We start from the raw sequence: 21,208 nt of genomic DNA, 5'->3' as shown, positions 1-21,208 counted from the left end.
CTACTTTGCCTCCTACACTGAGCCAGAGAATCTTTCTGAAACACAACTGGGTCACCGCCCTGCGTAAAACCCTCCTGCACCTTCTGTCATGTTCAGGATGAAGTAGAATTCTGTAGTGTGATACACTTGGCCGTTTGGAATCTGATCCCACGTCTCCTTCTTCCCCTTCTCCCTTTGCTCATCGCTGCCCATCAGGGTTAAAATGTGTACCCCCGGGGTGCCTGGGTGGCTCAGTCAGTTAAGCGTGTGACTTCAGCTCAGGTCACGATCTTGAGGCTCATGAGTTCAAGCCCTGCTTCAGGCTCTGTGCTGACAGCTCAGAGCTTGGAGCCTGCTTCAGATTCTGTGTCCCTCTCTGTCTCTGCTCCATGCCCATTCATGCTCTGTCTCGCTGTCTCAAAATAAATAAATGTTACTTTTTTTAATTTAAAATACGTGTTGAAGTCCTAAGCCCAGAACCTGTGAATGGAACCTTATTTGGAAATAGGGTCTTTGTAGACGTCTTCAAGTTATGATGAAGGTGGACCCTAATCCAATAACTGGTGTTTTTATAAGAAGCAAATCTAGACAGAGAGACACAGACACACAGGGCAAATATCATGTGAAGATAAAAGCAGATATCAACGGGACATGGGTATAAGCCAAGGAACATCCAGGGTTGCCAATTGCCACCAGAAACTAGGAGAAAGGCGTAGAATGAACTCTCCTTCAGAGCCTCCAGCAGGAACCAAGTCTGCTGGCATCTTAGTTCAGACTTCTGGCCTCCAGAAAGGTGAGAGAAGAAATTTCTGCTGTCAATCCAGGGCAGCCGTAGGAAACCGACACAACCCCTCACATAGCCACACTCCCGACACCCGAGGCTGCCCACACTTTTCAGACCCTTGCACCTGCCCTTGCTTCTGACCGGATCATGCACCCCTTTCTCCACCTGCCTGGGTAGATTGCACTTGCCTTCAAATTATCAGCTCAAGTACCATACTGTCCCACAGGCAGCCTTCCCTGACACCCCTTATACCAGGCTAAGGCTCCCTGACAGCACCCCCATGTTATTTGTGCATAACACTAGCACAGCAAGTCAAGAATTACCAACCGTTAAGCGGCCAGATTTCCCATGAATGTTGCACGGCATAAAAACAACTTCGGTGTAATGATAAATTCTTCCTTGGAGCCCCAGGACTAGCACCATGCCTGACACACAGCCCCGGGCATGAACTTAAACGAATGGCTTTTGATCGCGTCCAATGTAATCACTCCACCACGGCACCAGCTGCACTCTAGAAACATCCCACCCGAGTGCGGACCCCGGAGGTCTCTGATTCTCGAGTTCAGCACAACATCTGGCACATGGAAGTTGCTCCCCAAGAGCATGCCAGGATGAATAAGGGAATGGCATTGAGGGTTTCCGGGAAGCCCCGGAGGACGACTGAACACACTGTCAAACTGGAAGGGTCTCTTTCCCAGGGAATTTGGGGTGAAACGATGGATCAGGCAGTATCTTCTGGCAGCCGTGAAACGCAACCTCCCTTACGTTGAACGCCTTCTCTTGGGTCCCCCACAACTCCATGACCCTAGAAACTTGTAAGGAGTGTTTCAAAAAAAAAAAAAAAAAAAGGCTTCAATCAAGCATGACGAGCACCAGGGAAGACGATCGTGCCAAATACTTCTGAAACCTGATTAAAACAATCAAATCGCTGTGGCAATTCTACTTCGTCAAGGGACTATTTTCTGAGCGATTGGTTTCTTTGTTTCGTTGAATTTCGCAACAGCTAACTTGGCATGTAAAACCATGAATGCTACATACGATGCATCCCTAATCATATTTACACTGTTCTTCAAATTTACACTTTGGATAGTAAGAAATCACACAATTCTGAAGGCACATTGGGCCCAAAAGTTTGTTTTTAATCACTAGCTGGGAGTAACCCTATGCAAACACAGCATCAGAGAGCGATTGTACAAAGACAAGGGAAGTTTAAGATATGGCAATTGCCGGCCAGCAGTTAGAATTAGGCAAACCTTTTCATGGAACTTGACAGTTTTGATGTTGTCAAACACATTCAGCAAATGGGCTTGTATCGTGTGTGTGTCTGATGCCTGCCCCAGGATCTCCAGAAGGGCGGGGTCCGAGACAAAGAAGAAGCGAGGAAAGCAAAGACGTTTTTTCTCCAAGTACCTAAGTGGAGAGGAAAAGAGAAGCTTTATAAACACACAAAGCAGGCCTTTCTAGAAATAAACTCATCGGGACGGCGAGAAGGGGGAAGGATTGTGAGACAATCAAATTTTCCCACACACTGTTCGATGTTTTTGTCCTGTGGTTCTTACTAATCTTGCCTAGTAGCATTCTGTATTTGGATGAAAAACAAATATTTTTTCCAGAACTGATAGGAGAGTTTCTTCATCTTTCACGAGTGTAATGCATACCCTTGAGGTAATCTGGAAAAGCTGGTACTTTCTTGGTGGAGGACGGAAGCAATCACACTCAGGGAGTTTTGGAGGGGGTGGGGGGGGTGGTCTTGTTGCAAGCACAGTGCTGTGTCAGCTGAAGGGTGCATCTCATTCTTGGAATTGTATCTTAAAGAATGCAATGAATCCATTACCGAAGCAGAAGGCAAAATCTAGCTCTGAATAAACTGTGTGAAGGGGCCCTGGCACTATTCTCTGCCTCCAGGAATTACTGAAACCCAGAGAATTTTCAACTGTGCTTTTGTTTCTGTATTTTGTTTCTATATTTGCTCTACTTTATGGTGTTTCTTTGTGTGGTGGATATATTTTTCCTGTTATTTTTTTTAACGTTTAATTTTGAGAGACAGATAGAGCACGAGCGGGGGAGGGGCAGAGAGAGGAGGAGACACAGAATCCGAAGCAGGCTCCGGGCTCTGAGCTGTCAGCACAGAGCCCAACACGGGGCTTGAACTCACGAACTGTGAGAGCATGACCTGAGCCGAAGTCAGACGCTTAACCGACTGAGTCACCCAGGCACCCCTGTTATTTTCATATTAATACCTCTGTACCTTCATTTTCTTGCATCCTTCGATATTCTTACTATAGTTTTCATCGTAATTTGTTTTTGAAACCTTACCAGAAATCCTTTTCAAGTGTTGTCTGTCTGAAAAATTTCTATTCCTTCCTCGCCCATGTGTATTATTATTTGTTTCCTGTGTAAAATCATGAGGGAAATATTCTTATTTCACAGAAGCAGATTCTCTTCATAGGAAGGTAGGATTTTTACCAAGCACAGTGTGGACCAGAAGCTGAAGCCAGCTGGTGCCCTTGAGGACATGCAAGGGGGACACTTGGCTGCCCATATTTAGTCAACTGCTGGACTTCTGTTTTGGTGAATGGTATGCCCAGCATGAGGGCAAGAGCTGAATTCCTTAAGACAGAAGACAGGACTTTTTTCAGAGGCCGAAAGAGGCAAAGAAAGGAAGGAAACAGAAGGATAGACTATGCTACAAGAGGTGCTCCGGGTGATGGACGAGCTTTCTGTATGTGGTGTAATCTTCCTCCTGAGCTCTCACGGAACAATCAGTAAAATACACACTACAAACCATTGCTTTGGCAATTTGGATTTATTCACTTTCGGCACGAGAAAAAGCACAAAATCTGGCCTCAAAGAGGGGGCAGGATAAGGCTGCCCAAAGAGTCTCTGTTTACATCCCCCTCGTTTTCTTAAACTCTTGCTTTTATGCTCGTGTTTGTTTGGGTTTCTTGAACATTTATTTACTTTTGAGAGAGGGAGAGACAGAGCATGACTGGGAAAGGGGCAGAGAGACACGGAGACAGAATCCGAAGCAGGCTCCGGGCTCCGAGCTGTCAGCACAGAGCCTGATGCGGGGCTCGAACTCACACACCTTGAGATCACGACCTGAGCCGAAGTCAGATGCTTAACCGACTGAGCCGCCCATGCGCCCCTGTGCTCATAGTGTTTTATGTTGTTTTTAGCTTTTTATTTTCCTTACTTTAAATAGGCTAGTTTTATTTTAAATATCCCAATCCATCTTATTTGTAGAAGCTTGATCTTTATTCTTTATTGAGAAAAGAATTCCTTATTCCTTGTTCTTTTTTTTAATGTGTATTTATTTATTTTGAGAGAGAAAGAGGGTGTGATCAGGGGAGAGGCAGAGAGAGGGACACACAGAATCTGAAGCAGGCTCCAGGCTCTGAGCTGTCAGCACAGAGCCCAACACAGGGCTTGAACTCACCAACTACAAGGTCATAACCTGAGCTGAAGTCAAACGCTTAATCGACTGATCAAATTTTTTAAATGCTTAGGTATTTATTTTGAGAAGAGATAACATAAGCGGGGGAGGGGCAGAGAGAGAGGGAGAGAGAAAACACCAAGCAGGCTCCAAAGTGTCAGCACAGAGCCGCACACAGGGTTCGATCTCACAAACCGTGAGATCACGACCTGACTTGAAATCAAGATTTGGACGCCTAACGGACTGAGCCACCCAGGCGCCCCTCACATTTTTCTTTAAATTCTAGTTAGCTAACATTCAGTGCAATATTGGTTTCAGAAGTAGAATTCAGTGATTCATCACTTACATACAACACCCAGGGCTCATTATAACAAGTGCCCTCCTCAGGACCCATCACCCATCTAGCCCATCCCCCATCCACCTCCCTCCATCAACCCTCAGTTTGTTCTCTATCTTTAAGAATCTCTTACGGTTTATTTCCCTCTCTCTTCTTTCTTTTTTACAAAAATTCTTCTTTTGTCAAATGTCCTTCAACAGTTACTTGACTTGATTCAATAATTTTATGAAACATATCAAATCATGCATACCTGAAAACCTATTTTTCTAAAAAGTTATTTTGAAGGATTTGCTTGCAAATGGTTTTGCTTTAAAGTTAACATTTAAAGGGTGCTTTACCGACGCTTTAATTGCCTATGATCTTCGTGTTTAATAATGTCTTCACAGGACAATTTTCTAAAGCAAAAGTATTAGCATAGGCCCATAGCATAAGCTATTGAGATGCCCATCACCTAGATTAAACTTGCAAATATTTGCCAAGGAAAATCTCAGCCCTAGTTCCACCTCCTACTGAACCTGCCTCCATGTGTAGTGGGGTAGACATCCATCTAGGCATGGTCTTGTTTAGGTTCTTCAACTTTCCTAAAAGCATGCCAACTTCATCACCCTCCCAGCTGAACACCAAAGTCTATGGATTTGTCTTTAACCAGCAGTGCCAATGGTCTATCACCTAGATTCTTGTCAGGGCTTAAAATCCCTCACATTTCACACTGCCCCATATCCTCTATTAACTTGGATATACCAATGATATTCATGAAGGAGGTCCTGAAGAGTGTGAAGGCATCCCATTGCAACTTCCCTGGATCAAGCCATTCTACCATAATGTCTCCCACTTGACTCACACTGGGGTAAGAATGCACAATAGAGTATCGTCCAAGGTGTCAATTTAAAACAAACAAACAAAAAAATGTTGTTTTCCCGAGCAACTGGAACCTTTCATTTTATGCATCGTATGAATGCTATACCTAATCGTACATCACTCTTTCCTTTGTCCCTGGGAAAAAAGCCTAATGTGATGCTGTATGTCAATTATATCTCAATAAAAATAAAAAATACAGAAAACCATGTGTAGTTAACTGTTTTTGGAATATTCACTACTATTCAACATATTTCTGCTTACATGATTTACCTTGATTAGCCAAAGGGAAAGAAAAGAAAAATATATGTTACTCTTGGAATTCACCCCGCCTCCTATACACATGTGTGTGTGCACGTAAGTGTGTGTGTGTGTGTGTGTGTGTGTGTGTGTGTGTGTGTGTGTGTATAGATACATGAGGCTCTTGTTTCTGTATAATCTTGACTACTTGTGTACATTACACTGTTCATATTGTTCTCGGTTGCACCTAATGAAATATTTTGACCCTTCAGATGCTTATCCAAGAAGAAAATCAGAAAAGTAGCTGTATCCGTTTTAAAAGGCAAGGACTATATGAGAATTTGCAAGACTTTGTCCCAGTGGATGGAAGAAGCCCTGAGTCCTATTATTCCAACATCAGAACAAATCCAGCAAGGGCTTGGAGATAATATGAGACTCCAAGCTACCAGTTTTATCTATGCAACAACATCAGATACGAATTACGTTTTAGCAAAAGAAAATCAATATGGCTAATGCTGTCTAGTCCCTCTGATCCCTTTCATCTCTAGGACGCTAAGGGAGCCTTCACAGAGCCAGTAAACTTACCCAGTGAGGGATTTCTGGCACATTTCCAACTGGTCCAGCAAGTGCGGTAACAGCTGCCCCATGGTCTCATCTCCAACACAACACTGAACCACATTTGGCATTTCATGAGCCCGAGTCATAATCTTCACCCAAGATTTATCGATATTGGAAAAGCGCTTGGCTTCCTACAAGAACGAGGTAACAAAGCCCACTTACACATCTGTGATCTCAAGGAAAGCGCATCTCACATACCTTCTGCTGAGGCCAGATTTCTCCCCAGTCTGGATATCCCAACTTTATATGCCTAAAATGTCACACATGTTCTATTTCGATTCTCCTTTTGCACCATCCCACCCCCTTTCTTAAATAAGGTCCCCCCATTATGTTAACTGAAAGCAGAAGACAGACACAGAAATGAAAATACAATATGAGACAGCTTGGAAGAGAAAAGCACTCCCAAGTGTTTTTGCCAGTTATCCCTAAATGAAGTGAATTTTATGTTTTTCAAGTTTTCTACCCTGAGCACTGAATTGTTTGTATATTTAGAAATGAAAACATTTAAAAATAAGATACAAAACTAATTACGGTATAACCCTAATACTGTGAAATTTTTAAACATAGATTTTTTTTTCAGAAAAAAAATTGAAAATGCACAGAGGACTTTGAGAGAATAGAAATAAGGTTTTCCTTCTTCCCTAAAACTTTCTGTAGTTTACCAATAAGCATGTACTATCAAATATGAGAGCAAGAGACCCCACCGAGCTCCTTGAATATTGAATGTGAAAGTTGCCAGTATTACATCCAATTTGAGATTCCCCACCACCCAGCAAGAAGAAAAACATGCCCAAATATAAAAGTAGAAATAAAGAAATAAGTAAATAAATACTTAAAGTTTCAGTGTGTGGATACATTCCACTGGTAGGTGAAAAATACATCAGCTAACAGATCTATCTTCTGTAATGAAACTGAAAACTCACCACAGGGACAGCTAGGAAGACTGAGCAAAAAAAAACACTCAACACAACCGTGTTTCTAAAACTCAAATATATCATTAAAACATTATAATTTTGCTAACGATTTAAGGTAGTTGAATAAGAATCCTTGAGATTTGGTAAGAAAAATGTTTTTGATAAAAATTTCAAAATACTACACTCCATATTCCCCATAAGATGATTAAATTTGATGAGAAAAAAACATGTTCCACAATCTTGAGAAGAGGGCCTTTTTGTTCTGGAGTTTCTTTTTTCTGCCTGTTTCCACCCCTCTCCCCCCCCCCCCCCCAGTTTTCCAGTACAGATATAATTGGGTGAATTATATAGCGTGAGTTGTTTTAAACTGTCAGTAGTAACAGAACAAATTACCCTGCCATTGTCGAGATAACTACGCCATAATTCCGCACTGTTCCCAAATTCTACCTTCAAATTACCTGAAGTGTATCCATTATGCAGACATTTCTTTTCTTTCTTAACCCTCTGTTTCCCACAAAACCACACGGTTTTGTAGCCTTCACACCCTGACTCTTCCACAATCGCTCTCTCCTTATAAAACAGTTCAACAACAACAAAAACATTGGGGAGGGTGTGGCTCCAGAGAAATCGAAACATTATTGCATTTCTGAAGGAATTATTAGTTTTTCAAGAATTCTCTGAGTTAAAGCCCTGATGAAACCATAAGGAAAATTCTGAAACCTTGGGAAGCTGCTTGGCAATATCTCCGCCCACGAAGACAGCTTCTAAGTAAATCCACAACTTCTGCACCATCATCCAGCTCTCAATGATGTCTGTTGAGTTGGAAAGGCACTGCACCCACTTTTGGATCTGGGCCCTGAACGGCACATTGTACCTAAAATGAAAAATACAGCCAGCATTTGGGAGGTTTTTTTGGTGTTTTCTTTTTTATTGTTGTTGTTTTCAACCTAAAAGATTTTATTTAATCCTAATTTTTACCTGTTTCTTTACAACTGGGATTATGTTGTGCTGGTTTTGGAAATGATGCTACTTGGGGCACCCGGGAGGCTCAGTCAGGTCAGCATCTAGCCCTTAATTTCAGCTCAGGTCATGACCTCACGGTCCATGGGGTCGAGCCCCGCGTCGGGCTCTGGGCTAACAGTGCAGAGCCTGCTTGGGATTCGCTCTGCCCCTCCACGATTCTTTCTCACACCTTCTCTCTCTCTCTCTCTCTCTCTGTCTCTCAAATAAATAAACTTATTTTTTTTTAATGATGCTACCAAGTGACTAAATCATCATCATTTACTGGACATTGTTCGACTTTTCCTGTTTTGATCCAGAGCATAAACAGGTGGGAGATGTGTCATCTGAGGAGCAGATCAGGCATTAGACTTGATTCCATACAACTGCTAGAGTAATAAAATTGGGATCATTGTTGCTACAGCCAAGTGAGTAACAGTCTCTCTGCTGACCTTTGTGTCTTCTCCAGGGACTCCCTCTGGTTTCTCACATACTATGGGGCAATTACAGAGACACTGGGGGGATCAAACAACCAATTCAATTTTCAAACATGTTAATACCTGCAATCTCTCTCTAGCCTCCCCCTTTCTGGGTCTCTTTCCAACTCCCCAGCCACTCAAAACCACCCACTCGCGTGTGTCTGTGTGTGTGTGTGTGTGTGCATGTGCGTGTGCTTGTGTGTGTATGTGTGTTAGGGCTCGTGCATGTCTACGTGTAATACTCTGATAGTCACTCTTTAGTCTCTCCTATAGTTAATCTATCTTCCCTTTTTCATTCTTGAGAGAGAAATGGATCATGGCCTTCCAGTGTTTTTTTCCTTTTCTCTTTAGATATAGGACCCCATTTCTACCTGGAAACGTAAGTGCCCAGTTAAAATACTGAATTTCCCAGCCTCCTCTGCAGCAATGGGCAGGGCCGGGACTAAGTAGCTCCCAACCTTGCTCCCAACCTTGGCTGTACTTTGGGGACATCCAGCAGACATCAAAAACTACTTGGGCCTGGGCACCGGGGTGGCTCCGTCGGTTGAGCATCCGACTTCGGCTCAGGTCATGATCTCGCGGTTTGTGAGTTCAAGCCTTGCGTGGGGCTCTGTGCTGACAGCTCGGAGCCTGGAGCCTGCTTCCGATTCTGTGTCTCCCTCTCTCTCTGACCTTCCCCCACTCATGCTCTGTCACTCTCTCTGTCAAAAATAAACATTAAAAAAAAAAAAAAAAGCCCTACTCAGGCCTGCCTGGGTCCCACCCCCAAGAGACTCCAACTCAATCAGTGTGAGATGTGGCCCAGGTACTGGGATGTAAGTTCCCCAGGCGTCCAGTAAACAGCCAAGTGAGGACCACTCTCTTGGGTAAGAAGTGGGTGGCAGCATTGTATGGAAGGGGAAGTCAGGGGAAGGGCCACCCCTGGAAAAGACAGAAGGGTGAGCCTGATAAAGCTTAGGTCCCTGATGATGAGGTGGAGCCTGCTCTCTACCCTGAACCATCAACCTTGGAGCTTCTTTTATGTGAGAGCCACATAAACTTCAGTTTTGTGCAGGCAATGTTTCACGAGTTGCTTCTATTATTTGCAGACAAAATTCTAATAATTGTACTCCCTGTCACTGTTTTTCCTTTTTCTTCGCCCTTAGGGATCCCTCCATTTCAACAGACTATGGACTTAAATCTTTCTCAAATATTAGTCATATTCATTAATAAAATTTTCATTCCCACAGTCCTAATTGTGAAACAGACTGTTTTAATATTCCACATCTTTCTGGGTTGTTTTTTTTTTAATTTACGCTTTTCACTAGAATGCGGTTCCATAGCAACAGAGAACACTGTTTGATTTGCTCTTCTGTCCATAGCACCTAGAAAAGTGTATGGCACATAGTAGGTGTTCAATAAATTTGTACTGAATACGTGTTCCTCACACAACTCTCATCTGTGGATTCACTGCCATCGGTAAGGACAGTTTCCCCATCCTTGACATAGTAATTTTTACTTAATTTGTATGTGTTCATTTTCTACCTCCCTAGGATGTGTTATTTTCCATCTGTCCTTCATTTATTTGGGTATGAATAGCAACCAAATTCATTCAAACTCACGAAATCCTAAGTACTTCAGAGTCAAGGTTACCAATGGTCTAAATCTCTAAGACCGAATTTTATATCCCATATTACTCACTTCAAACACTTGGGTGTACCAAGCAAAAGTGAAGAAGAGAAATTTTTATCAAACAGTATTAAGTGGTTATTAATCCCTACATTAAACTTATACATATACACACAGAAGAGACTGACGTTCGAAAGACAGAATGCAGTAAACTCGTATCTCAATGATACCCACATGCTACACAATTATTATATATCTGAGAAGATCCTGGTGAACAAAAAATTATTTCAGGAGGAGCAAAGGGAAGCAAGGTACCAAGGAAATGATAAGCTCATGAGTCTAAGGCATGTGCATCCAAAGCATGATGGTTTTGCAGTTAACTGTCAAACAGAAGTGTTAGACTCGTATCGGTCTGTGCTGTTTTATTTCTCTTTACGAATTAAATTCACTCTCTATCTTAATCTGTCATCTCATTAAAGTATGTACACAACTAAGAGTTTCTAGTCCACAGATGTTGGCACAACGATTTCCTAAGTAGAACGATTATTCTGAAGCTCAGCCTAATTTCCCCTGGACTCCGGAGCCTGTCAAGCTGTCAGCTGTGCGGTGAGGCTTGTCAGCTGCAAAGTTGAAATGTTCCGCAAGATCCAAGTGGCTAATTACATGTTGCATTATTTTGTCCACTCGATGGTCTCAGACACATCCCACAGTAGAGGATAATGAAATAAAAACAGCATTACACATGCTGTGCCAAGGGCTAAAATTAAAACACGGATTTTTAATGTTAAATAAATTGTATGGGGGCCATTGCTGCATTGTTTAATATTAATTTCCCTTAAAACGTTTGTTGCGGTGGTTCCCACATCTCAGGGGAAAGATGGACGGACTTCCTACCTGTTGCTCAGTAGAGAGCTTAGCAACATCAAGCTGTCCTCCATGCTGGTGATGATTTCTGAGGTGCTGTCTCCCCGCAAGAGGAGCTCTCCACGGGCTTTAAAGCTGCCAAATGTGAATGTTTTGCTGTCCCACTCGTTCATCACTTGCTTCAGCTTGTGCTCGATGTCTCTCTCTTTCACCGCACTGATACAGATGTCCTATTAAAATTGCAAGCTCGAGCTTTACCACATGAAAGTCACATGTCCTTCGTGAACAGTCCAGATTCAGCAGAGGTCCTAGCCTCACGATTTGCTTCATACGTATCTAAAAATACTTTTCCCGCCCAGCTCTAAAATGCAATATAACAAATGGTGTATATGTATATAGATCGAGATTTAGGGAGAGAGATGAAGATGTATTACTAAATAACAGAACCTTAGTTTGTAAAATTTCCCACCAAACTCTTCCAGAGAGAAAGATGACAGAAAAGGTACGCAACAACGGAACACCGTGAGAAAGGACATCCTGACATTTGTGACAATGTGGGTAGACCTTGAGGGCATTAGGCTGAGATAAATCAGACAAGTAAAAATACCATAAGCTATCCCTTATATGTGGAACCCTCAAAAACACAGAGGGTAGAGTGATAGTTACCAGAGGCCAGGGATGGGGGAAGAGAAGAGATGTTGGAAATCTAACACACAGCACAGTGATAATAGACAACAAAACTGTATCATAAATATTAAACTTCCTAATAGACTAGAGCTTAATTGCTACCACCACTAGAAGAAATGATCATTACGTGGCATAACCCAGGTGTTAGCTAACACTCCAATGGCAATCATGCCACAATATAAATGTATCAAACCAATATGTTATATACCTTCAACTTACACAATGTTATATGTCAATTATATCTCCATTTGGATTTAAAAAAAACACACATGTGTGATAACCTTGTAAATTTTGAAACTCTAATCAAAGACCCAAAATTTAATGTGTCTCTGATTTAACTCTAGAGCCAAATCAATGCGGTATGAGAGGAGAAAATGAAGAGAAACCTGACTTCTTCCAGGTCTCCCTCCACTTTCCCAGTCTCCTCTGCAGCCACGCTTTTTCCTGGACCATTAGTCAAGCCCCATCCTTGCCTCTTCTCGTCTCATGCTGCACTCCCTCTCTGCATGAGCTCATCTATGCCCACACAGTCTGTAACCTTTTGTATCTCCCGGTAAGACCCCCATCCATTTGCCTATTGGGCCTCTGTGTTTGGATCTAACCAAGGGAATCCCAAACACATTCTGTGAAATATCAAACTCATGCCCCAAATTAAGCTCTTTGCATTTGTCGCTCAACTGATTACCTTCCAATAATTCCCTATCTCCATGATGAGCACCATCATCCACCTTGATCTCTCAGCAGGAAATCTAAGGTTTACCCTAGATTGTTTCTCCTACCATGTTCCCTCTCTTGCCAGATTCTACCCGGCTCTACCTTCTGGTGATCTCGTTGATCTTTTCTCCCTTCTCCAGCTTCACTACCTGCCCCCTCATCCAACACACCATTGTCTCTTGTCTGGGATATTCTTATAATCCCCTAGTTGGTTTTCCCACCATTCTCACTTGCCCCCCCCCCCCAATCCTTTCTCCACACAGTTACCACAGTGATCTTTAGAAAATGCAAATCTAACTATGTCATCTCTGCTCAAAATATATCTCCCAGACGACTCCCCATTGGTCTCTCCACCCTGGTGTTCCCTCTGGTTCCCAAACACACTTCAGACCCTTCACACATGCTGTTCCACATGCCTGACATTGTCTTCTTTGCCCTTTCCAAGTCCCTCAGCCTCACCACATGAGCACATTCCCTCCCCAGCAGTCATGGGCATGTGTCCCAACTTCCCTACCCTTACCACCCCATCACCCCAAACAGGTCAAGCCCATTACTATGGGCTGTCATAGAACAGACGCTTTTTACTTCAATAGTATTTACCACATGGTGTAACTATACCCTTATTTGTGTAATTATTTAACTATGCAAGTTATTTAATGATCTATGAATGAAGGAAAGCATCTGTATGTCCCCAGCACTTAACACGGAACCTGTCACGTAAACATGTGTTGAAGGAATGAATTGCTGGATGCCCAGAAGAGTTTTAATTGTCCTGATACGGTTTACTGGTCCAACATTCCATAATGTAGGAATACTGTCAAAATAAATCCCATGAGACCTTCCAATCTCCCACCACATCAGGTAATCCTATGAACTGTACCTCTATTTCTTCTTTGTATTTCAGAAGAGGTGCCTCCATGATATTTCTTAACTTAAAAGTTTCATTCCCCACGTCCAGATTATGGCCAGTGAGAGCAGCTATCCTTTCCCAGTGCCTGTCCATCATGGCCTTACTGGCCATGTGCTCCAGGAGTGGGCAACACTCACTGAAATCATCAATGGTCTTCTTCAGATCCAAGAAAGCCTGCCAGTCCTTCAAGGCCCGGGGCAGCTTCCGACACCTGCGAAGGGAGTCACCGTGAATGGTCATTCAAAGATGAGCCTGAGTGTCTCCACTCCAAGCTTGTCTACTAGCATTCTATCAAAAAACAGTCATTTCAAATACCTACCACACTTTCAAATCTCATGATTCAAATGATATCTGTTAATCTAACATACTTTTACATTAGAGAAAACTGCTCCTCCCAATTGGGAAAGTTTGGTGGTGGTTTTTTTTTTCAATTCCCTCGTAACACTTAGCTAGGTAAAAAGGCATTATTTTAAATGACAGAGGTGCCTCCCAATTCAATTCAATTCTACAAACATGTATTGAGATCCTCCTAAGTACAAAGCACAGCGGAGTGTATCAGGCTGACAACCAAAAAACACAACAAATGACCCTGTATTTTCTTTGGGTTCAACACTTAAATCATAGGGCTCTTGCTTTTATTACAGGAAGTCATCTCACATAAACTTCAAATGTTTGATAAGTGTAATATAAAGAGAGATCAGCTCCCTCCAAGATGCAGAAGAGCCCCTGACAAAATTCATCCAGGTTTAAAGGACGCGTTTGTCTTACCACATATACACAGGGGTAATTAATAAATAGCGTCTGACAAGGGTGACGTCAACGGACAACAGCAATGCAGCCTGATGTGCTTTCAAAACATCTGGGAGTGAAAAGAGAACTTGACAGTCTATCAAAGAAGAAAGCATTTAAGATTCAATAGCTCGGGGCATGCTAAACATTTAATTTCTCACCTGTTCTGGAACTCTGAAAGTTCACTGTTGATTTTTTCAATATTCACTTCCGACCAAAGCATCTCATGATAGCTATTTACAGTTTCTATGACGCTGTTGTATAGAGAGTAGATTTTCTGTAGAAGATTTAATTGCCTCTTTATTTCAAGAAGCTGAGGATACGGAGTAACTGGCAGTCCAAAGAGCTCCTCTCCTCCAGTATAGGTGATGTATTTCCGATAGATATTATCAAACTGATTCTAAAGAAAACACCAGTGAAAACTCCGCAAGATGATTTACACATGAATAAACAGGTAAACTTAAAAACTGGCAAATAAGCAAACATGTATGATTTCAGAGCACATGGAAATAAGAATAGTAAATAACTATAGTTAATTAAATAGACACCATCTCCAAATACAATTATCCCAAATCACAATTTTTAAAAATATTCCACAATAGGCTTTTCTATATTAAGGGGAAAAAATGTATGTGTCTAAAACATGTTAAGGTTTTGGTTGTGTAGAAGGTCATAGAAACCAAAAAGATTACCTGAAATATGATAAGCCTATCACTGGCTTCCTGGGGTTTTAAGCCACTAGCCATTGGACCATTCTGAAACAAAGAGTTAAACACAAAATAAAAGGAAGTGTTGTATTCAAATTTCATGAGCTCAAAGCATATGCACATCAAAGCTAGTTTTCATTCACGTCACATCAATGTTAGGAAACTTCGTTCTTTAATTGTAGGAAAGGACTCAGGAAAGTGACTCATTTGGAAATATTTTCAAGTAAAAAAAAGCCAAGTTAATACCACACCTTCTAATTTCAGGAAATTCTTAAAATTAAAAATGAGTACTTCTCATTTCTTAGGCGACCAGGCAAGGAAGGGTCAGTAAGCAGTCTATAGGAAGCACGTATCATGCCTGGTTTTGAACTAAACCACCAATGCCACGGAACTCACGGCTTTTAGCATTCTAATATTTATTTGCAAAGTGACATAGAATCTTAACATTCCAGTCGGGCTTTCCTACATTAGAACGCCTTCAATACGTGGACTTCTGTGCTGCTTCATCCATGTTAGTGCATGGATCCAACCTCATAACTTTGTTAACTTGGTGGTTTTGTGTGTTCCTACTTAACAGGTACAAACTGTACCCTTCACATATTTCCTTTCTCTAGTGTATGATGATCGGTCAGAGGTGGGTCTTAGTGCACATACTCCTAGTGCAGAAGAGTCTGCACTAAAACTCATAAATGAAGGACTAAAACAGGAACTCATCTGTCTTGTCCACGTTGGTGTCTTCCGCACCGAGGGCAGTGCCTGCCACACGCTGGGTGCTCTACAGTGTTTGTGGAACTAGGGAAAGCTGCAGAAGGATGACATTTAACCACATGTGAACAGGATTTGGCCACGCAAAGTTAGAAAGCTACCAAACAACTTCAGGAACGGACCAATGATATAATATGGATTGCACTTTTAGATTCCTCATTTCCTGGATTGCTCTCATGAAAATGAAACTCCCATTCCTAGGGAGAGTCATGAAACTTGGCATAGAATCTTTATGCACTTTGCCGGCTCTATTGACTCTTCCCAAAAATACAAACAGGAAAAACCAGGGTTATACCAAATCATAGTCCAAGTAGAAGTGGTGACAGTCTCGGAGGAAGACCTCCACGGTACTAATTAGCTCCTTCCTGAAACGGGGCTGCAGTGAGACTAATTCATTCTGAACTTCACTGGCACGTGTCAGAAGCTTCTCCCAAGAATAGCGCAGAGTATCAACTTTGTCCATCTCTTCCTTTGTTATGAGAAGACCGTATTTGTTAAGCAGGGCATAGGATTCCTACACAAAAGAAGGAAATTTTAATTTCTGCCGGTCAGATGCATAAATCTACTCACTCATTTATTAAAGTGATAGAATGGAAAAGATCAGTATGATAGGGAAACTACCCCGAGAGTTCTTTCCTTCTTGCAAACCATAAAAGCTTAAATGAGCAACCGGGCCCCTAAGCTTCAGTTTCCTCTTCGGTAAAATGTGAAAATTCCTGGCTGCCTCACAGGATTTTTGTGAATATCCACAAATATCATTTTAAATGAATTTCAAAAACTATAAACCATTATGCAAATAAAAGGTATTTTTACATAGGCCCCTAAGTTGTATTTCAAGACTTCGAGATGAAAAACATAAGATAATCTAACTGCTAATATTAGCATAATAAAATAAATCAGGGTTTTAACTCTATCCCATTTCATTTTGTTGGTAAGAGGTTCCAACAGTAAGACACACAAGGGTACTGCTGCATCAAAGCCTGAGCCCAGTCATTGACCTCAAGATGCAAAATCCTCGACTACTCTCTTGGCTAAAAGAGTTTGGTTTTCGGGCGCCTGGGTGGCGCAGTCGGTTAAGCGTCCGACTTCAGCCAGGTCACGATCTCGCGGTCCGTGAGTTCGAGCCCCGCGTCGGGCTCTGGGCTGATGGCTCAGAGCCTGGAGCCTGTTTCCGATTCTGTGTCTCCCTCTCTCTCTGCCCCTCCCCCATTCATGCTCTGTCTCTCTCTGTCCCAAAGATGAATAAACGTTGAAAAAAAAAAATTTAAAAAAAAAAAAAAAAAAGAGTTTGGTTTTCATGAGAAAGGATTTTCCCTAAATATCTCTGCCCTCCTCTCCCGGCATTAGTTCTCTCCATACAGGTGGAACGAATACCTGATCATTAATTTGGGTAAAAGACTTGATGTGGGCAAGCCTAGCCCAGTGCCTTTCTCCCTCTTTCTTCTTCCTCCTTGAAGGCAACCCACTGGTCTGCCCTCCAGTGTCAATAGAGTGAAGCAGGGTGGGGTGCCTGAATGGCTCAGTGAAGCGTCCGACTTCGGCTCATATCACGATCTCACGGTTCGTGAGTTCAAGCCCCATGTCGGGCTCTGTGCTGACAGCTCAGAGCCCGGAGCCTGCTTCCGATTCTGTGTCTCCCTCTCTCTCTGCCCCTCTACCACTCATGCATGCTCGCTCTCTCTCTGTCTCTCTCTCTCAAAAATAAAGCATTAATTTTTTTTTTTAAATAGAGTGAAGCACGGTAATAGAGGCGCCTGCAGCTTTTCAATTCTGCCTCTGACGCACGAATAAGTTCAACAATTCTGGGATGTAGTCGTCGCAAGTAGTGTGTGTGCATGGATTTGAGTGGTAATGGGAATATGGGAGTTGTACACTAAGCCATGTCTTCCAAATAAGTTCTATCGGGAACAAAAGGTTGTATTTTTACCTTGACTATTTGACTACAGTTTTGTCTGAATGCTCAGACAGGGGGAAACAGGGGTGTCAGTTACTGGGCCTTCCCTTCAAATGCCCAGGGAACGCTCCTGGTTCTACACAAAGCAGGGACTCTTTACCTTATGTTTCAATTCCCAAGAAGGGCACAGTGGGCCACATGATTTTCCTGACCCAATACGGCAAAGGTGCAAACATTTAATTATCTGAACCATTTTCATGGTTATTTGAAACTTTCCAAAATTCAAAGAGGGGCACAGAAAATGTGAGACTGGTATACAATCCTCACCATCAGAATTTAAGTCCAGGGGTGCCTGGGTGGTTCAGTCAGTTAAGCATCCAACTCTTGGTTTCGGCTCAGGTCATGATCTCACGGTTCATGAGTTTGACCCCTGCATGGGGCTCCACACTGACAGCATGGAGCCTGCTTGGAATTCTCTCTCTCTCTCCCTCTCTTTGCCCTTCTCCTGCTCACTCTCTCTGTCTTTCTCTCAAAATAAATAAATAAACTTAATAAAAAAAAATTTGTAAAGAATTTAAGTCCAGACATTTAAGTTATGAAGTGCTAAAATGGCATTTTTTTTTCTGGAATCATTTTAATGCTATAATCATACTGGTTTCATTCAAAAGAATAATACAGTGATCCGTTCCTGAGCAAACAATTTCATACAGGAGAGAAGATATGATACAGCATAATTATAAAAGAAATGTGTAACACTAATCAAGCTGAATAATTTCTTTGACCCTTGGTTTCCTTATGTTAAACGAGGTGTTGAGTAAGGATTAAATGTGTTAATACAGAATTAATACATGAATGGACACTGTTAGTACCTATAGGGACCAAAATGTGCCACTTTGCCACATTATTTTGAATAAAAGTCACTTAAGAAAAAGCCAATTCAAAAAGAACTCTCTGACACGCTGCCCGACTTTTTCTCCAGAAACCAGGAAACAAATCTCCTCTGTGAAAGGCAGCCTCTCAGAACCAGGAGGTAAAGAAACATCCTTATCACCAGGGATAGGACATTTAGAGCTGAGAAGGCTATATAACAACCCTTGTTTCTTTTTACTAATTTACTACCACAGCCCAAAACTTATTCAGAATTCCTTACTAATTGAAGCTCCCAAAGTTCAGTTTTCTTTATCCTGTCAATTCCTCACGGGTTTATGGTCTCTTTGTCTGAAAAGCATAAAAACGGCCTGCCTTGGTCATTTCTTTAGGTCTCAATTTCATTATTGGGCCTCTGTGTGCACATAGTAAAACTCTGGTTTTACTCCTATTAGTAGGTCTCATGTCAGTTTAAGTTTTAAACCAGCCGGAGAATCTTGAAGGGTAGAGGAAGAATTTTTCCTCCCCTACAGTTGCATCCAGGTTCTGTTTTCCAGCTGGTATTCCCATCCTGACTGCTAGGAGTACTGTCTGGGGTAATGGCAGCTGCCTCTTTCCCTGGAAAACTGTCCTCAGCTAAATGGGAGTCTCCTCTTGGGGAGATGATGGTCAATAACCAACTGTCTCAGGGGTACAAAGGGCAGTCTCCCTTACCTCAAAGTGGGAGCAACTGTGTGGAATTCATGCTCCAGAGCACCCTGTGGGAAATCTGTCTACAGCTAAGCTCACACCCTCCCTTAGCTCCCCCACCCCCGATCTGACCTCATCATTCCTATTTCCCTCACACTCCCTTCTCCTATGAGCACTTATCAGTAGATCACTTGTACAGAAATCCTCATCTCAGGTTCTGCAGTCAGGGACTTTAGATGCCATGCAAAGGTCTAGAACTGGCCCATAGAAGGTACCCTGTAAGGTTAGGTATCATCATTACTGAAATCATTCTTGGGTTAAGCATCCATCTGTAACCACCATCCCTACAGTCCACAGCTAGTCAATACTTCAGCTAATATCACTCAACATGATGAGCTATTCCCATAATGAACCAATGATTATCGGTTACCTCAATAGGTCCTACTTGAAAGTCAATGGAGATTTGCTGCTCCCGGATCTCTTTCAGTGCTGCCATAGCAATCCGAATATCATCTAGGTCTTTAATCTGACGATTCAGTTTTTTATTGAATTCTTCAACAAGTGTAAAAATGTTTTCCATCTCACTCCTGTACTTTTTGTTACAGTGACGACCGATGACGACCATCCAGGCCTTTGTCTCAGCAGCCAGAGTGAACTTCAAGTCAGCTGTAAAACCCAAATGTCCACAGTTGAGTTTGAAAAACTTGAACCAGTATGAAAAAACAGAGCACTGCTGTTCACCAATAATAAACACTTTGCAACTTACAGCTTTGTGGTGCATAAAAAAAATTAAACTGGAAAAAGTTAGATTTCCTACTCATCATTTATTCATTTATTTTATAAAGCTGGTCTTACAACAATGCGAAACATATTTCAAAAATGCTTTAAAAAGTACATATCAAAACCATTGAAGATTAGCCTCAAATGTTTACAATTATTTATTAAAGGAAGGGTACATTTTAATTGCAAATACAACACACTCATTCTCTTTCTCTGAAATAGCATTTATTTTCAAGGTTTAGCAGCAAAGTGTTCAAAATAGTCCAGAATATATAATTATGCAGAAGGGAATTAAAAACAAATCTACAAATTGGTCTGAAAACTTGAAGCCCATAAAAACTTTAAGACAGCTAGAACTCTCTGGCATACTAATCTAGGTAAAGAGACAGAACAATACAGTTGAATTCTGATGACTGTATGAAAGAAAACAAACCAACCTGTGTATAGAGCAATGGCGCCCACACAGATGTACTCCGGCTCGGCATTAATTTCCTGCTCCAGCTTTTGAAAATAGGCAATCTGAGATTCAAATTCAGAAAGCAAGGGATTTTTTGTAATAACCGTCATAATTGTTTCTTCTTTCTCTTTTTGCCAAATATGATTGTAGCGCTTGAAGCAATCCATAGATGTAATAACTTCCTAGAATACAAATAACAGATTTGTGTTCAGAGGGAAGATGTGGAAATGGCATCATGGTATAAGTGAATGTTGCTCAGCTGCTGGTGGTTCCCGTGGATTTATTAAATGTTTAATTAGTGAGGCACCTGGGTGGCTCAGTCAGTTAAGCGTCCGCCTCTTGATTTCAGCTCAGGTCATGATCTCACGGTTCATGAGTTCAAGTCCCGCATTGGGCTCTGTGATGGCAGTGCAGAGCCTGCTTGAGATTCTCTCTACCTCTCTCTCTGTACCTCCCTGCTCGCTCTTCCCCTCTCTCTCTCAAAGTAAATATAAAATAAAATAAAATAAAATAATAAAATGTTTAATTAGTGAGCTGTTTAATTATTTAAAAATGCCATAGGATTGGTACTAGATACAATATGGGCATAGTAACTCAGGAGTAGTAACAATGAAATTGTTAGCCTTCCTAGCCAAAAGGAGAAGGGGACAATTTCTAGAAACTAGAAAAAGAGAGTCCATGAAGACTTTTGTGGACAAGACCCTCTTGATTGGAGTTGGGTCTTCATTCAAAAACCACAGTTCAGGGGCGCCTGGGTGGCTCAGTCGGTTAAGTGTCCGACTTCGGCTCAGGTCATGATCTCACAGTTCGTAAGTTAGAGAGCCTTGTGTGGGGC

At 41.9% G+C, this 21,208-nt stretch overlaps 1 protein-coding gene across 1 annotated transcript in view; it reads right to left on the bottom strand.

Annotated features, from left to right (window-relative positions):
• Positions 1-21,208, bottom strand: part of DNAH5 (dynein axonemal heavy chain 5) — a 286,976-nt gene that overhangs the window by 147,592 nt on the left and 118,176 nt on the right. The window contains 10 exon segments of the mRNA XM_045441848.1: positions 2,017-2,173; positions 6,217-6,380; positions 7,884-8,037; positions 11,144-11,343; positions 13,395-13,635; positions 14,375-14,613; positions 14,906-14,968; positions 15,981-16,199; positions 19,567-19,802; positions 20,354-20,555. Coding sequence (XP_045297804.1) covers positions 2,017-2,173; positions 6,217-6,380; positions 7,884-8,037; positions 11,144-11,343; positions 13,395-13,635; positions 14,375-14,613; positions 14,906-14,968; positions 15,981-16,199; positions 19,567-19,802; positions 20,354-20,555 — 1,875 coding nt within the window.

This window comes from Leopardus geoffroyi, chromosome A1, assembly GCF_018350155.1.
Source record: "Leopardus geoffroyi isolate Oge1 chromosome A1, O.geoffroyi_Oge1_pat1.0, whole genome shotgun sequence".
Classification (NCBI taxonomy): Eukaryota; Metazoa; Chordata; class Mammalia; order Carnivora; family Felidae; genus Leopardus; species Leopardus geoffroyi.
This window is presented reverse-complemented; position numbering and strand designations above follow the sequence as displayed.